Raw genomic sequence first — 21,477 nt, 5'->3', positions numbered from 1 at the left:
TACAGTAAAAAATTCCTTGCTCTGTTAAACATCGTTTGGGAAATATTTAAAATCTGACTTTAACTGTATATACAGTTATAATAGTTTTAATAACTCATTTCTTATAACTGATTTATTTTATCTTTGTCATGATGACAGTAAATAATATTTTACTAGATATTTTTTGAAGACACTTCTATACAGCTTAAAGTGACATTTAAAGACTTAACTAGGTTAATTAGGTTAACTAGGCAGGTTAGGGTAATTAGGCAAGTTATTGCATAACGATGGTTTGTTCTGTAGACTATCAAAAATAAATATAGCTTAAAGGGGCTAATAATTTTAACCTTAAAAGGGTGTTTAAAAAATGTAAAAACTGCTTTTATTTTAGTCAAAATAAAATAAATAAGACTTTTTCCATACTATAAAAATGTCCTTGCTCTGTTAAACATCATTTGGGAAATATTTAAAAAGGAAAAAAAATTCAAAGAGAGGCTAATAATTCTGACTTCAACTGTACACTCACACACACACACACACACACACACACACACACACACACACACACACACACACACACACACACACACACACACACACACACACACACACACACACACACACACACACACACACACACACACACACACACACAAATATAACAATGCAAATATAAGGCACCGAATGAGGCCATTAGTACATTTACACACTAAGAATGCTTTAAATGCAAAGGAAGTCAAGGACTGTGAAAGTATGCTTTGTGCCTATTTAAAAAAAATGTCAGGTTACATGCAACAGGCCCGTTCCTCTCGCCCCATCTTCACCTCTACCTCTCCATGGCAGAACGCCTGTCAAACTACAGAGAAGATGCTGACCTCGCCATCACAGTCTTAACCTCACGCCTGACTCCAGCACTGACCTTAAGCAATGAATGCAGCAGAGAGCAGAGAGAAAAAGCGAGCGAGGCGTCAAACTGTCCCCTCTTAACCTCTTATTATAAAAGAATAAATTGCACTGAAATTTCGTTTGATGGTGTTTCCAGATTCTCTCGTTAATTTTGAAGCACACTGATGGAGATGCTGAACAAGCTTACTGATGCTATAGTTAAGCAGAACAAATAAAGACAACGACAGTTAAAAGGGGTTGTTCACCCAACACTAAATTCTGTTATCATTTACTCATCCTCCACTTGTTCCAAACCTAATCGAGTCACTTCTGTTGAACACAAAAGAAGATATATCGAAGAATATTGTAAACCCATAGCCATAGACACCTATTGCATTTGTTTCCAACTATAAATTTCAATGGCTACCAGCTACAATCATTCTTCAAATTATCTTTTGTGTTCAATAAAAGAGGAAGCCTACTCTGTCTCTGTTCTTTTGGACCCCAAAAAATGACCTTATTTCCATTAAATATGTTGTTTTCTTCATCTCATGATAAGTCTTTCAAAATTAATAGCGATTAATGTTGTTGGGGTAATAAATTACAAATAATGTAAGTTATGTAATCAGATTACTTTTTCAAGTAAATAAATTAGTAGTTTCCACCACAGACGCTGTATTTGATTCAATTTGAAGCATATAGATAAACAGCTAACAATATATTAAGTTCTGGTCACTTTAAAGACCAGAGATGCACTCTAAAAAGTGCTTGATTATTTCACGTAAAATCTGCAGTATAACAACTTGTGGGTTAACTTTTTAAAAATTTTAATTATAGGACCAAATTTAGGGCGTCACGGTGGTGCAGTAAGTAGCACAATCGCCTCCCAGGTCGCTGGTTCGAGCCTCGGCTGGGTCAGTTGGCATTTCTTTGTGGAGTTTGCATATTCTTCGGGTGCTCCGGTTTCCCCTACAGTCTAAAGACATACGGAATAGGTGAATTGAATAAACTTAATTGGCCGTAGTGTATGAGTATGTGTGTGATTGTAAGAGTGTATGTGTTTCCCAACACTGGGTTGCAGTTGGAAGGGCATTCGCTGTGTAAAACATATGCTGGATAAATTGGCGGTTCATTCCTCTGTGGTGAAACCTGATGAATAAAGGGACTAGGCCAAAGAAAAATAAATGAATGAATTTAACCCAATGTTTTGGTTAGTCCATATTTTTCCAATATGGGTTTTAATAACCCAGCATTTCTTAAAGTGTACAAAACCCAATAAATATTTTTTAAAAGATCTATATTTTGCAACAGAAATGCTGTGTGCTGGGCTGAACACTTTTGTTTGTATGTGTGCGTATACATGTGATGATATATTTATCAGTTTAGAACTTTGGAAGGGGGTGACATGGTGGCTCAGTGGTTAGCACTGTCGCCTCACAGCAAGAAGGTTGCTGCTTCAAGTCCAGGCTGGGGCAATAGGTATTTCTGTATGGTGTTTGCATGTTCTCACTATGTTATGCAGGTATAGGTTTCTCCCATAGTCCAAAGACATGCGCTAGGTGAATTGAAAATTAAAACTAAAACTAAATTGGCTGTAGTGTATGTGTGTGAATCCAGGAGTGTATGGGGGTGTTTTACAATGTTGGCTTGCGGCTGGAAGGGCATACGTTGCATAAAACATATGCTGGGTAAGTTGGCGGTTCATTTCACTGTGGCAACTCCTGATTAATAAAGGGACTAAGCCAAAAAGAAAAAGAATAAACGAAGAAGGCCATCTTAGAAGAGAGGGAGAATGATGGGGTTGGGTATGGTCACTTCTAATTTAATGTAGCCGTATATAGTATTTTGAAATAAAACATTTCAATTAAATGTTGCAATTAAATCCAATTTTTTAAAAATATACAGTGCTCAGCATATATAAGTACACCCCTCACAATTCTCTCTTTTAAATTCATATTTTTAATAGGAAACTATACAATATGTGTGCATATACATTAGATTAGTCAGTACTGAAGTCAAATCTGGAGCTTATCTAACATTATGTTTCAATTTCTAAATATGTTTGATGACTAAAATAATTTAAAAAAATATATATCTGTTTAATAAATCTGTTTTGTTTCAATGCACCAAAATACATTGCCTATATTCACTGAGAAATGGATCAAACTATTTATTTTCAAAATGGGGTGTACTCAATTATGCTGAGCACTGTAAATACGGTCAGTTGACAGATGGAGAACAAAGCAATGCAAATGTGATTATATTTTTATTCTAATGTACTATAATTTAAAAATTTACAGTGCATTAGTTAATACGATTTAAAATATTGCTTTTTATTTATTGTTTAAATATTGTGAAATGACTGAGAAAATAACCTATGGAGACTTTAATGTAATATAGTTTGGTATATTTACCTTCAGCCCACGGCTCTCAATGATATTTAGTTTTTGGCCCTTCATATGAAAAAGTTGCACCCCTGCTTTATTTGGTTCATGTTGCATTTGTTTTTCAGTTTGTTTGGAAGACCCAAGACTAACAGCACTTAAAACCGGACCTTAGTCTTCAAAGTAAATGAACATGCTACAATATTCATTTATGCAAAGATGTTTTTTTTTAAGCAGAGACCAGTTTATCACCTTTAAACTGCTTTATCAAAGACCTTATTTTGCTGAATACGCCTTCATTTAGTGCCCTGCTCTAAAGAGTGTCCAGAAGCTTCTCTTCTGATGAAGTGATGCATGCATGCATGTTTTGTGCTAAATTATATTAGAGGATTACAGACATCACTTTCAAAAAGAAGAACGGATCAAGTTGAAAGCTATCTTGATTTGAAAGCCACTATTTGCATAAGCAGACTTAGGAAGATTGAATATCAAAAGAGGAACTTGCTTTATTATATTGATCAAATTAAAGGGTAAAAATAAGTGCTTCTAAAGACCAATATAGAAATGAAACCCAGCAGGAGGAGCGTTAGGAATAAACACAACAGGTAGCTCTGGCTCTTTTAGTTGAATGGCATTTTCAGATTATAATCATTTCTTTCAAAGTCCTAATAAAATGGATTCATTTTTGACAGGCGCTGTTATTTAAAGCTGTCTATAGCAGCAGTTTGTGTTGACAGTGTTGTATATGCACCTGGGAGAAACACAGGCCTCCACAAGCTGCATTATAACACATAATTACCTGTTATTGATCTGACAAATGATTGAACTAACAGGCGGCTTCTCCTCCAGTCTGCATTTGTTTTCCAGCGCAGCCAGTGGAGGACGCTCTGCTCCAGCATGAGAGATGTCTACACCAGCAGGAAGACAAGAAACCTTTGTTGTTATCTTTCAACAGGATTATTTTACATATAAAAGAAATGCTGACAATATTGCTTGCCACTTTAATAAGCCTACAGGACAAGAGGATGGTGTAACTGCAGAATTTAATTTATTCATCCACATTTTATCTTCTTATTTTTCATCGTCTTATGAACCTTATGAAAATGCTCCAAAAATTAAACCCAAATTTTGGGCATGATCACTTTGTGAATAACCTCAGTTTTACAACAAACCATGATATTATAGCGATTGTTAGCAGTAGTTATTAGCAAAAATAAAACATTAAAATATTGTAAAATTGTACTAACAGTCATTTTATTGTTTGTTTTATTTGTAGTAAAACCATATGCTTCATTTCCTAAATGAACAACCATCATGCCAGGTGTAGGGTTTTTGAATTATGAAGACTCATCCATAATCAGACAGTGGACATTAAATACTTCTTGATGTTATAAAACAATGGTAATAACAAATGAACCATGGTTTTATTACGCCATCGTTTTAACAAAGATAACCTATGTGTAATTTACAAATGCGATGTTTTTTTTTTTAAATGTATCAGGCTACACCACTTTCACAATAATATTAGGCTATGCATTTGATTTAAACTAATAAAATACACAAACGCACATACATACACGCATACAAATATACATTCTGCCTCTAATTTTACTCTTGTACCAGTTTGGTTAATCAAAATTATCAGTTGGTTTTGTTTGTTGTTAATAAACCAGTCCTGTAATTACTAACAGAAGCAAAGGGCTTCCCAAATGTCGCACCTTCGATTTTACGCATTAAAGTCTAATACGAGTGAAACAACGTCCAATTGAAATTCATTAATAACGATCATTCGTCGGAGTAATTAACGTCCCCGATGATAAACAGGGGAACAATACCCTAATCAGCGGCCGGTCTAAGCTCGGCTACCCGCGGAGCTCCGCATGGCCAGGCGCAGCAGGCCCGCTGGGCGGTGTGTGGCTCTGGAAACAGGGCGCGTCTAATTAGACGGAGAAATCCTTCACCCGCCCGGCCGAGGCCTTTCATTGTGCGGTGTCGCTTTTCTTCCCGTCAGTCTTTCAGCGCGGGGTTGGATTGGCGCTGGCCCGGGGTTTGTGGGAACCGGGACAGCCCTTTCACGCAAGCTCTCCTCAGGTCGACATTATTACACGGCCAATTAAGTCAGTTCAGCAGGCCCGAACTTGAGCAGACAGCAGGGGCGATTGTTTTCCTCAGCCCTCCCCAACCAGCCTCGCTAATTACTCCGCAGACTGGCCCTATAAACCGGGTGGAGTTTGGAAGCTTTAACCCTCTTATTAAAGGCCATCAAAAGACGCCGGAACGAAAGGTTGATGAGGTTTTTAAACGGTGTTAATTTTTAACACATTTATATGGATACATTTTGTGTTTGTATGTGTGTGTTTCTATTTAAACATAGGCCTATTTTGGGGGCAAACTTGTACCCAGAATTGAGCTAGTCCTTACCATTTTTTTGCATTAAAGATGAAAAAGTGTTCTCAAAGCAATAAAACTTAATCAATCAATCAATCAATCAATCAATCAATCAATCAATCTATCTATCTATCTATCTATCTATCTATCTATCTATCTATCTATCTATCTATCTATCTATCTATCTATCTATCTATCTATCTATCTATCTAATCTACTGTATCTGTCTGTCTGTCTATCTAGGCTATGTAAGCTAATACACGTGAGCCTGTCACTTGCTCAAAATGGATAGCTCATTTCTCAAAAGCAAGTATTTATGTCAATGAAAGTGTCAGTGTCATCAAGATGAAAAGTCCTGACACCATTGTTTATGAACAAGATAGTCAAATGGTTTGTCATGTTTTCATTATGACAGTTGAAAACTACAGTAAAGTTAGACATCTCTGCATTTAGTGAGGTATCTGAGTACAATACACTGAATATGTATTTTTCAAATTTTTACTGCAAATGCTCTTTGCAATTCTAATTTATTCACAGCATTGTGCAAAAGAATAAATACACCCTTATTTACCACAAACATTCCTTTGGGTAGAGCTGTGCACAACCGTAAACAATATTGCAGGACATATTGGAACTGAACCTACATACACAGGCCTGTAAATCATTCATGAAATTGTTAAATTTAGAAGATATTTTCAAGAATTTTTAAAAAACTTTTTAAAATAAAATTTGCTTGACAGATTTTGGCAATTAGTTTAACATTTTTGTATGTAATGACTCAAGTAATGAAATGAGGACTGTTTTATATGGAATGACTATTCAGCATTCACAAGTTTAGTTAATTTTGACTTACATGACTGCAATTTATGCACGTCCAAAAGCATTTGCAATTTGTTGAGAGGAATGAGAAACTGCTACTATGATGTGCACAAAAAACTGTTTTGAGAAATGCATTGACTGTTGTGCAAATAGTGTTGTGAGAAATGCACCAAAGGAACGTCTATAAGCCACTCTCTTTTGCAGGAATTTATGATTTTACGTAAATACAATCAATATTAGCTTACATATTTATTTGATAACATATTCTTAAAATAAATAAACTGCTTAATATTTGCATAATTAGATTTTATTCAAAAATAATAATAGAACATTACATCTCTCATTTTTATTTACACACTTTATTACACACTTTAATTCTATTTTCTTGCTAATTACAAAATTATTTCCAGTTAAATTAGTTGCAAACACCAAAATAGGACACATCGTCTTTGAACCTAAATAAATAAAGCAATTAATAATAATAATTTTAATTTTATTTTCTAATGGCCAAAGTGCTACAACAACAGAGAAATCAAACAATAAAATACATGGATTCAACGCAGAAAATAAAAAAATATATAAACAAATTAGGATGCTCTAAGATCTTAAAAAGATGATTTTTAACGTCTTCATAAAGCTAATTAATATCAATTAACATTTTCCACGGCTAGAATGTATTTGCTGATGTTGTCATGCAGCATATGGTGAGCAGAAGAGATGTTTACTGATCAAATGATGGTTTCCGTTACGAACAGGCCCTGAGGTGAGCAACTTAAAGCAGGTGAGTGGTTTTGGAGGGAAAACAAACAGAAGACGGGGACTGGAGCTGGAAGCAGCTGTGGATCCTGCACGCTCAGCTGCTGCGGCACAAAGAACCAGGTGACAGAGCAGGGATGTTTGCCCTGAGAGGGCGCCGCCGTGTGCCTCTTTCCCCTAAAATGAGCTCTCTCTCAGTAAAATCTGCACCTGGCCTGCATGGTGCTGTTGGCAACATCGGACAACCTCCAGCAGATGTTCGTCTCTCTTTTGTGGATGACTTCGCGGTGGCTGCCCCGCAAGACAAAACTGTGGTGAGAGCCACACAACGCTAATCAAAAGATGACTAACATTCTTCCCCCTTTACCCCACACTTGCAGAGAGTGTGAGAGGCCACTTTCCGAGTGGGGAGTCTGGATGGGTAATTGTGCATGATTAGCAATTTTAATTACCAGGTGCTCGGGGTCCCCTCCCAGAGAGTGTAAACAGGATAGCACTCACAGCTCCTTGAACATCCCACATGACTGTCTGACGCTAAGTGTGTGTGTGAGTGTGTGTGTGTGTTTGTGTGTTGGAGAAAGACGGTGCAGACAATTAACAGACAATTAAAGGGGGTAGTTCACCCAAAAATGAAAATTTACTCAGCATTTACAGTATTCACCCTCCAAACCTTTATGAGATTCTTCTATTGAACACAAAAGAAGATACTTTGAGGAAAGCTGGAAACTTGTATTTATTGACTTCCATAGTAGAAAACACAAATAGAAATCAATGGTTACACATTTTTAACTTTGTGCACAACAGAAGAAGCTCATAAAGGTTTGAAGGTTTCGTTAAAGGACTTGAGACGCAGAGTGGAGTTGATTGCAATGATGGGATTTGATTCAGGCAAAGAACGGTTCCAGGAATCAGGTAAAACAAAAAACAAAAGGCAATAATAAAATAAACAAGTAAATAATAAGAGTGAGAATGTGGTAAAATCTGAAAACGTGGTAAAATCAGGCAGCTGCGAGGGCTTTTCTTTATCTCGATTGCTTTTGAAAACACTGTCGATTGGGTTTAGAGAAAGAAGGGTTGGTGGTATCGGTCAGTCAGTAAGTCAGTCAGTCAGTCGACAGCAGCCTCTGGTGGATTTAAGAGAAGAGCAGGTGCGAGAGAACTTTGAGATCTCCAAAAAAGGCCACAGCGGCCTCTGGTGGATTTGCAAAAACAAACACTGAAAAAAACGTAGCTCCTTGGACGTTTTTGGCGCTCTCCAGAAATATATAAAGGGGTACATATCAGGGCCGTGCACAGACATTTTGAGGGGCAGGGGCCTAAACCAAAAAAAGGGGCACTAAGTGGGTGGGTTCTTGCTTATACAAATTTTCTAGATGTTGTAAAAGTACAATTAAAAGAAAAAAAAAAACAGTACATTGTAATAATTTCAGAACTATTTACCATTTTACATTTTATATTTACCTGTACCTTTAACAACAAAACTTTTTTTTGTCCTGAAAGATCTTGATAAGCTCATCTTACATATATGTGATTCACATTTACACATTGCCGATAATAACAGAAACTATTTACTGTTGGATGGACAATCTGAACATTTTCTCTCTCCATCACCTTTACTTTGCTGAGTTGACTCTGAAGCAGTTTCATCTTAGAATGAATAACAAAGCATTTACAATATTTAAATTATTTAAATGTCCTTCTATCTTATATGACACTCTAGCATATCCCTTCCAGATTAAAAGTCTTACCTGTACCTGTCTGATTTAGCTCATGCTCAGTGGTCTCTCCCTCACTTTTTGAACCTGCTTCTTCCTCATCTTCAATGGAAAAATAAATATTACCCGTTTAATTTAATATTATACACCATAAATTTATATTAACTTAATATAAACTAAATAAAATAAACTTAATATTAAAATTGCATTTTTTTTACTATTTATAGGCTTACTATTGACATGGTTTTAATAAAATTATTTGCTGTAGCCTGTGATTATAGTGATTATTATGGAAAATATAGGCCTACTTAATTAGACAAGCACAGCTGAATGTTCTATATGATGATTTACCTGCTGGAGCTTTGAATCCATGTTTTCAGTGTTAAACTACCTTTATTAGCCTTCCTTCGTTCTTTCTCTCTCTGTCTCTGTCTTCTTTTTTGTAAAGGCATTGTTTTTTGAGAATTTTTTTTGTCAACAAAGTGTTCCAACAACAGAAAAATGTTATTTATTTACAGGCTGAAAGGGGCACCTCTGCCAATAGGGGCAGAGGGGCAGTGGCTCTAGCCACCAGGCCACCCCCCTGTCCACGGCCCTGCTCTGCACATTACTGTGCATTCATGAAACATGACAAAAAGTCTTGGTCTGTTGTAAGTTTTTAGTTGTTAGGATCACACAAAATCATATTCTTCCCCTCAGATGCTGTGAAGTGATGGAGTCCAGATGCTACAGGCACAGAAAAAGATGCAGCAATGGAGGAACACAGCGAGCACCTTCCAGGAAGAGCTGGAGGATAGTAGAAATAAAGACTCTAAAATAAAATTTCACTTGTGTTGTCTATATTTCTGTGTTGTTGTTTTTTTTTATTTATTCTTATTAGATGTGTCTGTTTAACAGTGATGTAAATCTGTTACTATATGCACAATAAATAGTTTGCTTAATTGTAACACTATTGCATCCTCAAATAATGTATTAATTGTGGTTTACAGGTGACTACAACGTCATAAAGTCGTTCAGGTTTAAGTGGACCGGATTTGACTTTTCATTGTGGTACTATTTTTTAACCATGACGCGACGTGAATTGTTTAACAAAACGAGAAACAAGAAAGTTTCCAGCACCAAAAGCCTCCATAAATCAATACGTTTTAAATAATGTTTTATATAATAAGTAAAATCCACTGACAATGATAATATTTTAGCGATTATGTTTTATGTCAAAGAAGAATTTTACTAATTTACAAGAGAGGCATAAAAAGGGAAGGACATTATTCTAATTATTATTATTCAGATGATTTATTATTCAGATGTTATTATTGTTCAGATATTATTATTTATTATTCAGATGGCCAATTTCTGACTAGTGAGGTTATTTGTGCCTACCAGTTTGTTATTTGTCCAGTAAATCCTAATACATTTTTTCTTTCTCTTGTGGACTGATAATTTATGGACAATTTTAGCCCAACCCTTCATATTTCTTATTCAATCTTTTATGTTTAAAACACTAATGTCCACTTAATATTGACTGTGATAAACAACTTTAATACATGTTTATATGCTTTAGTAAAATATCACCTCACTGATGACAAATTTGTTTTATTTATTTTTTTATTTTTTACTGACTTCAATAACAAAGATACAAAATCCAATTTTGCACAAAAACAATTATAATAACAGATCAGGATAAATAATATAAGTATATATATATATATATATATATATATATATATATATATATATATATATATATATATATATATATATATATATATATATATATATATATATATATATATATATATAATTAATTTAATTAATTAAAAGAAAAACAAAAGAGAGAAAAACATTTATTTAAACAGATACATAACTCAGATACAGCAAGAGGAAACAAGGATTTATGTATCCTTGATATTTCAAAAATATTTATCATAATAATCCAAGAATATATCACTTTTCTTGTTATTAACTAGTCTAAGAGATTTAGCTAATAAAAACATCAATTTCAATTAAAAAATGTGAAAAAGAAGGCTGCGAATTGGAGAATTTTTGTTTGTGAATAAAATATTTTCCATACAAAATAAAAAAGTTATTAATGTGGTTCTCTGATATATCAGTTTTACCTTCATAGTAACAAATAATATCTTGAAGCTGTAAGTGTCTGGAAGAAGCAATCTCATGACGAATAAATAGAACGAGAAGAATACCGTTACGTCATAGCCGACAGAATTCCTCAGAGTGACAAACGAACGAGTACAGTGAACAGTGATTTAATGACTTTAGCGACTTGTTTTGCGTCTCAAATGGAAAATAATAAGTCAACTGTGTTTTTTCATCGAGTTAAAAAGATCACGACTGACTTTGTCAACAATAATCATCAGAGTGACACGATGGCTTCTCCTACACCTTGTACCACGACGAGAAGCCCAACAGGTGAGATGAGAGTTTACAAAAACGGTGTATTCCCCACCTATTATTTAATAAAAACTATAATAATAATAATATATCGCCATATAACGAAGCTTACCGACTTAAGAGGCAAATATTCAACCTCTCGTGATTGTAATGATTTCGTGTATATTGTATATTTTCTGACTTTGGGATTGAGGCCTGCTGCCATTTTATGTATTGACATTCTGGCTTTAAAGTTTCTCCTTTCCACTCAACAGAAATTGTGCCTCGCTAACGTTACTGATACAAAAAACATTCTAATATTACTTTAATTTAAACTTTATGTGTAGACCTGCGCAGTAATTTTCTTAGTTTTTCATGGTGTGGAGGAATATTTGTTATATTTGAGCAAACTGAGTGAGAATATTATATTTAAGGCTTTTATTTGTTAAAGCAGGGATAAATTAATACAATTGAGGGAAAGTTGGTTTTATATTCACACATTCTGACTTTCTTCTTAAAAATATAATAACAGAAATATTGTTTCAAATTCTAAATGGGAAAATCATATTAACAGCCAAATTACTATCATTCTACAACATTGTTTACAGTCAATTAATTAGTTGTAACTCTGATTTAAAGTCTTACATGCTATTTCACACTCAGTATTCAAATTAGCATGGTAAACAACATGGAGACAGTTAAATTAACAAATATAAACCCAATTTTACCTCCATAATAATAAATGTGTATAGCTCTGTTTCTCTAACTGAAGTTCTGGAGCCAGACTTCTCTTTTCATTTGAAATTCTAAGACTGATTGCTAAATGTTTTAAGTTATAATTTACTCACAGATTTCATAACTGAAGATCCAGAGCGTGAGAAATTGTTCACTTTGAGTTTGACGATTGCTAATGGAAAGCTGCAAAAATATGGATTTTGTTTTTATTATTTTTTTGTGGTGGAGAAGTGGTGCTTGATTGAAAAACATCGATGTAGATGTGGCACCCACTGACAAAAAAATAAAAGGCTTCATAAATTTGATTAAACATTGTGATGGTGATTGTTAATAGCTCAAACTAAAACTATAATAAAATATTCTATAAATCAGAATTTTGACTCAAAAATGAGTTATTATAATGGTTTGCATTTCGTGTGAGCAGGAGTGAAATGTTTATTTTTGCAAAACAGTTGCTTATAGGATTTTTCCTAATGTCTAAAATGGATGACTTACCGACTATTTGTCAGGTTGTATTTGTCATTTTACGTCATAGAAATGATTTGCAATTCCAATTAATTATTGTCGTTTTCAAACATTTTTTTATTATAATTGTACATTTATTGTTGATGTTTCTTTTGTGTGATTGTCTTTTATATGTCTTATTTTCAGCAGTTTGTCTATTTTAAACTTGTGGTTAAAGAGTTTTCTAATATTTCCCTGTTCATTTCCTTTACTTCAGAAAACCCAGAGAAAAGGAGGAAAGGGAAAAAAGTCTCTGCTTTCTTTAAGAGAGTATGGAAGGCTGCAAAGCGCCCTTTCCTTAGCTGTGACCAGAGCAGAGTGGTTCCCTTTGAACCACAGTCAGATAACGACTATTTCGAGCACCTGCCTGTTCCAGGTCCCTCCAGGACCGTCGCAGCACATGCAGACCCTGAGCCGGTGTTGCTGCCAGGCCAGGTCTGTGAAGAACCTCAGCCGTTGAGTGTTCCGGGCCCCTCCAGGATCAAGCAAACAGCAGATGTGCCGAATGCAGATCGGGCTCGTCCTGAGTCCTCAACGGCCCTCACAGGTCATGTTGACACTGAGCAGAAGCGTCCGCCAGTCCAGGTCTGCGACAGTCTTGAGTCATTGGCTGTTCCAGGACCATCCAGGATCCAGTCAACGACCATCGCAGATCATGTTGACCCTGAGCAGATGCGTCCGCCAGTCCAGGTCTGTGAAGATCCTCAGCCGTCGAGTGTTCCAGGCCCCTCCAATATTAAGAAAATGACGGATGCAGATTCGGTCAGTCCTGAGTCGCCTCCGTCTGTTCAAGACCCCTCTAAAATTGATGGGACTGATGGTGAGTCATCCTGAATTTGTTTCATTTTATTTTGCCATCTGTTATTTTTACTCTTTGTTGTTTTTAGTTTCTAAATCAGACAGTGTCATTTGTTGTACTGTTGGTTGTGTATTAATTATTACAGTGCTAAACATATATGAGTACACCCCCACAAATCTCTCATTTAAATTCATATGTTCTATAGGATGCTTTACAATATTCTATATTCTAATATCTTTCCATTTCTAAAAATGTTCTGTGACTAAAATATTCTTTTAATAAATAAATCTGTTTACTAAATCAGTTTTGTTCAAATGCATCAATATATATTACTATATATTACCCATATTCACTGAGAAATGGATAAATGTAAAGCATATATCAGGGGTGACCAACCCTGTTCCTGGAGAGCCACCAAACACACCTGCCTGTAATTATCACGTGGTGTTCAGGTCCTAATTAATTGGTTCAGGTGTGTTTATTATGGGGAGCAACTGAAATCTGCAGGAAGGTGGCTCTCCAGGAACAGGGTTGGCCACCCCTGGCATATATGAATGTTCTGAGCACTGTAGCTGCAGCTTTGTTCATGAAGATGTTTCTGTTTGTTTTCTTCATTTTAGAAAACCCCAAGAAAGGAAGGAAAGGGAAAAGAGTCTCTGCTTTCTTTAAGAGAGCATGGAAGGCTGCAAAGCTCCCTTTCCTGCATTTTACGCCACAGCCTGAGCCAGAGTCAGAGCCAGACCTTGAGTCAGTATGTCTGCCAGGCCAGGGTCCTGAGGAGGCTTCTGGGCTCACTCCTGGTAAGTCATCATTCTGTAATTCATAATTAATATAGATTATTAATCAATTTACTCCTGCATTTCTGATAGAAGTTACTGCTTTTAGATCATTGCATTAGGTCCAGATTAAAAGGACAGGAGTCATATATTTGATCCGCTTCATACCAGACAATATAAAGTAAATCTCCTTGCTTTTTTCTGTTTTTCAGGACTCGATCTGACTCAGTTTGAAGTCGGAGACCTGATTGGAGAAGGAGCTTTTGGCCAGGTGTATGTGGCATCTCACAAACGCAGTAAAAGAGTAAAGGTAGAGAACTTCTTTTTTAAAATTCAGTCAACATTTTCCTCCTGATTAATAAATATAAATAATTTGTTGGCTTTAATTTAATTTGTTTTTCCACAGGTTGCCCTGAAGTGCATGGTGAAGAGTCAACAGGACCGTTATCTGGACGTTGTAAGTTGATTTATTCACACAACAGTGAAAATGTGCTGAGCGTTTACTCATCCTTCACTTGTCCCGTACCTGTCTGGACCACTTTAAACTGAACTCAAAAGCAGATATGTTGGAAACAGGTAGCCACTGACCTCTATTGTAGAAAAAGAAAATACTTTTGAGGTCAATGCTTATTGGTTTTCAACATTCTTCAAAATATCTTCTTTTGTGTTCAGCAGAAGAAATAAACCCAGAGACAAGTTTTGAACACATGAATGTCGGGCTGTGGAATTAATTAAAATTCATTAATGGAGGTTTTTTCCCAGAGATGGGTTGTGGCTGGAAGGGCATCCGCTGCGTAAAAACTTGCTGGATAAGTTGGCGGTTCATTCCGCTGTGACAACCCCGGATTAATAAAGGGACTAAGCTGACAAGAAAATGAATGAATGAATTATTGGAGGTTAAAATGATCATTGATTCATATCCCGGCCCCTAGTAAAGCAGTCTGCATTCATTTCTACACAAAGCTGGAAATCAGGGAAATCATGTAGCGGGACTTTTGCAGCATGGGATGTGCTTGATTTATTCGAGTGTATACGAGTCATTCAGAAGTGCTAAAGAGCTCTTGTGCTGTTGTGTGCATGTGCTCAGCCTCAGAGACGGACAGAACACACACACATGTAGAGTCCTCTTTTAGCTTAAACTGCATGACTGAATGCTCAAATGCAAGCAAAAATGTGTCAGAACATGAAGCTTAGTGATTATTCACATAGTGAAGTTTGTGTTACTGTACTTTGTGCCATTCTGCTTTGGTAATGTCTTTGAAATCTGTTTTCTTTCTAGGATGGTCATTCCACACCTGTGCTTGCAGAAGTGGCAATGATGCTTAGGTTGATGAATGCTCCCCGATGTCCAAACATCATCAGATTACACAACTGGCTTGAGGTTGAGGACAACTTTGTTCTCATTCTGGAGTATGCAGAGTCATGCCAGACCTTGCTTCAGTACATCAAAGACACAGCGGACATTGAGGAAAACCAAGCACGCCAGTTAATGCGTCAGTTGATCCGAGCTATAATGTTCTGCACTGAGCGTGGAGTTTTCCATGGGGATATACACACAGCAAACATCCTGGTGACTCTACCCCGATTAGAGCTCAAACTGATCGACTTTGGATGTGCTCAGCCAATTACCCAAAAGCCTTTCAACAAAAGTGACTATCGAGGTGAGTTGGAATTTTGTGTTAGTTTCTTTGCTCACAGTATTGTCTCATGAAATGACTGAATTCTGGAAATGTCTCTCTTACAGGAGCTGGACATGGCATGCCACCTGAGGCTTTGAGGTGTCGTGTATTCCATGCTAACCCGGCATACGTCTGGACAATAGGCATTATGCTGTATGAAATAATGCATGGACGACTGGCCTTCAATAACAGACAGTCAATAATGTTTGGCGCAATTCAGATACACCCCAGGTTATCCACAGGTAAGCAGACAGCTCTGAACAATCTCAGCCTCAGTGACAGAATCAAACATGTCAGTCATAAGTCAAATGGATTAAATATAATGCTTACAGGACCTGTAGATATTAAAGTCACTTAATTGTGGATGTTTTGTAACATTTGATGTTGTAAGATTTAAAGACGTTCATGAATGTTGAGTATGCAGACATATTTCACACTCTCTGTGACACTTTTCAGCATGCGTGGACCTGATTTCCCAGTGTTTGATCCGTAATCCAGCTAAACGGCTACAGTTACACCAGGTAGAAGAGCACTGCTGGTTCAATCCAACGACCCCAAATCCTGTGAAGCAGTTATACAAGAGGAGGTAGAGGAACACACAGAGTTTTATTTGACAGCCTTTCATATTACTGCTTAAATAACTTTGTCTTATTTCTGATTGTTTTTCTTCATTTTTAGAAAAAACTAAAGAAGCGAGGAGGAGGAGAGCACCATTTCCAGACATTCACAAGACTGTTAAAGTTATTAATTACTCCCTCATGTCATTCCAAACCCCTAAGACCTTACAGTTAGTGTCAGTTCATGACGTGTGTTGAAGAGAGCTCTGTCCTGCGGTGTATGTGTGTCGCACTGCTGACGTTTACCTCAGATGTGCCCACGCTTTGTTTAAATGAGAGGAAGTCGCGCAGGCCTCTGGGTTAAACATCAGCAGTGTGACACACATACAGTGCAGGACAGAACTTCTGAAGTCGTATTTCTGTTTTATTATTTTTGTCTTTTTCTTTCTGCCTGAAAGAAGTTTCACTTAAAAATGACAGCTGTAGCTCCAAACCCCTGACACCTTTCATCATCTTCAGAAAACTTGTGAAAATATTTGAGATGAACTGCGAGAACTCTCTGATCCTCCATAAACCACAAGAATGAAGAAATGTTTAAATCCCAGAAAACTTCATCAAACCATGAGAGCTCTGTCCTGCGCTGTATGTGTCGCACTGCTGATGTTTACCTCGGATGTGCCCACGCTTTGTTTAAATGAGAGGAAGTCGCGCAGGCCTCTGGGTTAAACGTCAGCAGTGCGACACACATATAGTGCACTGTGCTCTTATGAACGTGCGGTTTGAGGGTCAGAGAGCTCTCAGATTTCATCTAAAGTTTTCATTTGTGTTCTCAATATGAAGTAAACATGAATTTGAACTAAGGACATGAGGCGAGTAATTAATGACAATAATGGTAATTAATGGTGCCTGGACTGCAGCTCTGCACAAGATGTTTGGCCAGAGGAGAAATGGTCGTGCCCAACTGAGCCTGGTTTCTCTCGAGGTTTTTTTCCTTCACTTTAGTCAATTGGTGAAGTTTTGTTCCTCGCCACTGTCGCCGCTGGCTTGCTTGGTTTGGGACTTGTGGAGCTGCGCATCGATGGATTTGCTCTTTAGTGTTTGGACTTTCAGCAGTGACAATTAAACCACACTGAACTGAACTGAACTGAACTTCAACTCTGAAAACTGGACTGACACAGTTTCAATTTTCTTCTATGTTAAGCTGCTTTGACACGATCCACATTGTAAAAGCGCTGTAGAAATGAAGATGAATTGAACTGAATTAATGCTAAAACTCCATTAGGAAGTCCAGTGCTGTCACAGTTTTCTCCTCTAAAGTGTCATCAAAGATCTGCTCAACTATTTTCTACCTCATCAATGAATCTGGTGTTCTGTCACAAGGGAAAGGGATTGTTTTATAATTAAGTGTTCATAATTGTTTTGTAATGAATTGCTTTTATATATTGTTAATAATTCAAATAAAATCATGTGAATCAAAATGAAGCTCTGATAATAATTTCTGTGACTTTTCTAAATGACTCCTTACTCAATTGAAGAGATTGTTCTCCCTAAACTATTTACTCAAGTGCTTCCAAACCTATGAGTTTTTTTCTTCTTCTGTTGAACACTAAAGAAGATACTTTAAAGTCTGAGAACCTGTAACTACTGATGTCCATAGTAGGAAAAGAAATACAATGGAAGTCAATAGTTACAGGTTTCCAGCATTTTCCAAAATGTCTTCTTTTGTGAAAAACAGAAGAAACTCATAGTACTGTAAGTCATTTTGGAAGGGCACTTTCTATCCAAGACTAAAAAGGGCATGTGCCTGGTACATATCCATAATGAGCCTGCATTGATTTATATACATATAGATATATATAGATATATATCTATATTTATATAATAATATATATATATATATATATATATATATATATATATATATATATATATATATATATATATATATATATATATATATATATATATATAAATATACAACAGTTCTGTCTGTTTCTCGAATCTGATTGGCTGATAGCCGTGATATATTTAAGTAATATCAGCACCCGTACAGCCTCTTTACCCTTTGTGTATTACTCCGCTCACATACAGCCAGCAAAAAGCAGACACTACAGATCTAAAGTTTAAAAGATGCTTGCTCAGCTGTTTAACTGTCAGCTTATGATTTGAATCAAGAAGAAAGTAGTTCCCCATACAAAAGGGTTTTTGAGACTCTCCATGTTTGCTTTTGTTTTTATATACACAATTATGCCGTCAAACTGTGAACGCAATATCACACGAGTAGCAATGCGATATGGCTGTATATCGGCACTGGTGGGGGCTCTAAGGCACGCACGCCTCCCACCAGGTCCGATATACAGCCATATCGCACTGCTACTAGTGTGATATTGCTCATATATACATATATATATATATATATATATATATATATATATATATATATATATATATATATATATATATATATATATATATATATATATATATATATATATATATATATATATATATATATATATATATAAAGTGGATTTGTTTTCAGTTATTCACCTTATTTTCTATTGAATTATGAGATTTTATTACTGCATTTTAGTGACATTTTAAGCAGTATTTTTAGCTGGAAAAGCTTGTCAGATGGTCATCGTAACCACAATTTTTGATGTACCAAAAACATTTCCTAAAGTTTTAAAATAAAGAAATATGAAAAAATACTTATTTTTAAATACAAATTTATTACATCATTTATCATTAGAAAAAAAGAAGTTAAAGTTAAAGTTTTAAATGAAAAACAAAACAAAACTGTAGCCTATAACAAACTGGCCATCACATTCAACTCTCCTTAGTCAGAATTGGTCATTTGAATTAAAAATTATTAAACATAATATTATCAAATAATGATACATTTTACACCAAAATACATTTTTAAAGTTTATGGATCACAAAAATACCGCTATTAGTATTAATATTATCCTTGATATTGGCCGCTATTGGTGCTTCAAATCTTTTTATTGGTATTTTCTTCTTTCAGGGATAAGGTCCAAAATTCAGAATAAAAGTTGGGCTACTAGTGAAAGATGACTTAATTTGCGTCATATTGTATGCTTTCTTGCAAAGTGAGTTGTTGAACTCATGAAAAATAATTGTTTGCATTCATCGGAAGCCTTCTTTGATGGTTATTTTAACAATTTATGATGGCATAGCAGTCAAAATAAGACAAATGAGCTTATGTATGCGACAAATTCTGGATCTTTTATCCCCCCCGGCTATGAGCCTGTGAAGGTGTAAGAGATAATCAACAGTGTAATTCCAACTGTAATAACACAAATTAATTCCATATTTAGTTACATGCAGGCATTTAATCAACCATTAAGTACAATGTAAAAACATGTATTTACACAATAAGTTCATTTTAACAAATGATTAATTTTAGTTTAAGTACATACTAGATAAGGCCACCTAATATTCATTTCTTAATTCCTAATAATCTTCCATAAAACAAAAAACCCTAATGTGTCTGGCATGGTCCACCTAGGTATAACATCAACATTATTTTTTCTTCTGTGGTTAGAAATCGTCTTTAGGATTTCAGAAAAGTAGTATATGGTGTTCTAATGTGTAAGACATTGAAATTAATCGATAAAATAAATCAAGTTTCCCACATTACTTGAAGTTTTTTATGCCCAACCTGGATGTCAATAGTTAAGTTTCCAACATTCTTCAAAATATCTACTATTGTGCTCAACATAACTCTAGCTCACAGATCTCAAACTCAATTCCTGGAGGGCCGCAGTTCGGCACAGTTTTGCTCCAACCCTAATCAAACACATCTGATCCAGCTAATCAAGGTGTTCAAAACTACTAGAGACTATTAAGGAGGTGTGAGAACTATGCAGAGCTGTGGCCCTCAAGGAATTGAGACCATTGTTCTAGTTAGTTTGGAACAAGTAGAGCGAGTAAATAGAATTGTCTATTTTGAGCCAACTTAACCTTAAAGACTGTTACATTTCCTCATGCCCTAAACCTTTCGGGTCGTTCACCATCCCAAAGTTTATTGTTGATAAAAGCAACCTGGTGTTTCGATGTGGAGGAAAAAAGGGGCACAGTTATACAAAGTAAACTATATTTCGGTCTCTCTTTTTTCCTTTCAGGTCTGCTAACCTTGCAAATTCTGCCGTTTGTTTTTTACTTGAGTGACACAAAGATGTCTTCTTCAGTCAAAGACTTGTTTTCACCACAGGTTTCTAATAGGGAAAATTGGCGACGGTTGTTTTGTTCGCGAATATCTTGCTCTTGAATCAAAAGAGCGAAGATAGCACAAGGCTGAGGTGCCTCTTTAAGTGAAAAAGAAGTAGCGACACACACACACACACACACACACATCTGACACGACGTGCATAATGAAAAGTCTGTGTGTATTGACCCTATCAGCTTCTTGTTCTCATTTGGAGCAGGAACGTAGCCTTGAGCGCCATTCAGACCATGGTGCGGTACACTATCGACCGGCTTTGCTCTTCACAGACAAACTCGATTCATCAACACAATTTGCAGAATTTATGTATTTGAGCTCCGCTGCCAGAGGTCACTCGTAAGGCAAAGTCATTAGGACGCAAACTCTGAGCTCTCTCTGATCTCACTGTACCGCACTAGAAGAACTATTCTAAAGGACCTGAGCGGCTCTTTTGTATCACAGTCCTGTGAATGCGTGGATGGGTCAGGTTTATGAGGTGTGGAGAAAAATACATTTCCACGAACCAGCGTCCTTGCATTATATTGTGATTGCACCATGCTTTTTTTCGTAAATAGTCTCTATATGTGCGCTGGGGAAAGTATGGATCATGTGTTATTGAGTTTAAATGTGTGTGTTTTTGTGTCACTGGTGGATTATTTATCCTTAGTCGCTTATTTATCAAGGGTTGCCACAGCGGAATGAACCACCAACTATTCTGGCACATGTTTTATGCAGCAGATGCCCACCCACGCAACCCACTACTGGAAAGCGCGCACACACACACACACACACACACACACACACACACACACACACACACACACACACACACACACACACACACACACGCATATACTACAGCCAATTGTGTTTTCTCAATTCACT

At 36.1% G+C, this 21,477-nt stretch overlaps 2 protein-coding genes across 16 annotated transcripts in view; one reads left to right on the top strand and one right to left on the bottom strand.

Annotated features, from left to right (window-relative positions):
- LOC147837491 (uncharacterized) overlaps positions 1-21,477 on the bottom strand; it is a 238,757-nt gene that overhangs the window by 9,131 nt on the left and 208,149 nt on the right. For 8 of the 11 annotated variants that reach the window (XM_087237718.1, XM_087237719.1, XM_087237721.1 and 5 more), the window contains one exon: positions 4,048-4,156. The exons of 2 other annotated variants lie outside the window; for them this stretch is intronic. In XM_087237718.1, the coding sequence (XP_087093844.1) occupies positions 4,048-4,156 (109 nt within the window). Of the gene's footprint in view, positions 1-4,047; positions 4,157-5,083; positions 5,462-21,477 lie in introns of those variants that run through there. One more of the 11 variants, XR_015476961.1, reaches the window with a different exon arrangement.
- On the top strand, positions 11,156-17,842 carry LOC100002818 (serine/threonine-protein kinase pim-2-like). 5 transcript variants are annotated; one of them, XR_015476941.1, is made up of 10 exons: positions 11,156-11,353; positions 12,771-13,373; positions 13,973-14,152; positions 14,341-14,438; positions 14,535-14,585; positions 15,408-15,789; positions 15,873-16,049; positions 16,264-16,393; positions 16,486-16,715; positions 17,078-17,842. XR_015476941.1 is itself a non-coding variant. In XM_087237677.1 (9 exons), exons 1-9 carry the CDS (start codon positions 11,194-11,196, stop codon positions 16,493-16,495), a joined length of 1,791 nt encoding a protein of 596 aa, XP_087093803.1. In that variant the 5' UTR covers positions 11,156-11,193; the 3' UTR covers positions 16,496-17,842. The 5 variants fall into 5 exon arrangements, 2 of the variants coding, with proteins under 2 accessions (XP_087093803.1, XP_087093804.1); XR_015476940.1 differs by having other exon boundaries at positions 16,486-17,001; positions 17,101-17,842; XM_087237677.1 differs by having other exon boundaries at positions 16,486-17,842.

The sequence above is a fragment of the Danio rerio genome, chromosome 1 (assembly GCF_052040795.2).
Source record: "Danio rerio strain M-AB ecotype USA chromosome 1, GRCz13ab, whole genome shotgun sequence".
NCBI classification, from domain to species: domain Eukaryota; kingdom Metazoa; phylum Chordata; class Actinopteri; order Cypriniformes; family Danionidae; genus Danio; species Danio rerio.
This window is presented reverse-complemented; position numbering and strand designations above follow the sequence as displayed.

Excerpts from the sequence above, each read along its gene's own strand:
- LOC100002818 (XM_087237677.1), top strand. The coding sequence starts at position 11,194 with ATGACTTTAGCGACTTGTTTTGCGTCTCAAATGGAAAATAATAAGTCA. Across the intron at positions 11,354-12,770 it reads CACGACGAGAAGCCCAACAG|AAAACCCAGAGAAAAGGAGG; the intron begins GTGAGATGAGAG and ends CCTTTACTTCAG. Across the intron at positions 16,050-16,263 it reads ACACCCCAGGTTATCCACAG|CATGCGTGGACCTGATTTCC; the intron begins GTAAGCAGACAG and ends GACACTTTTCAG.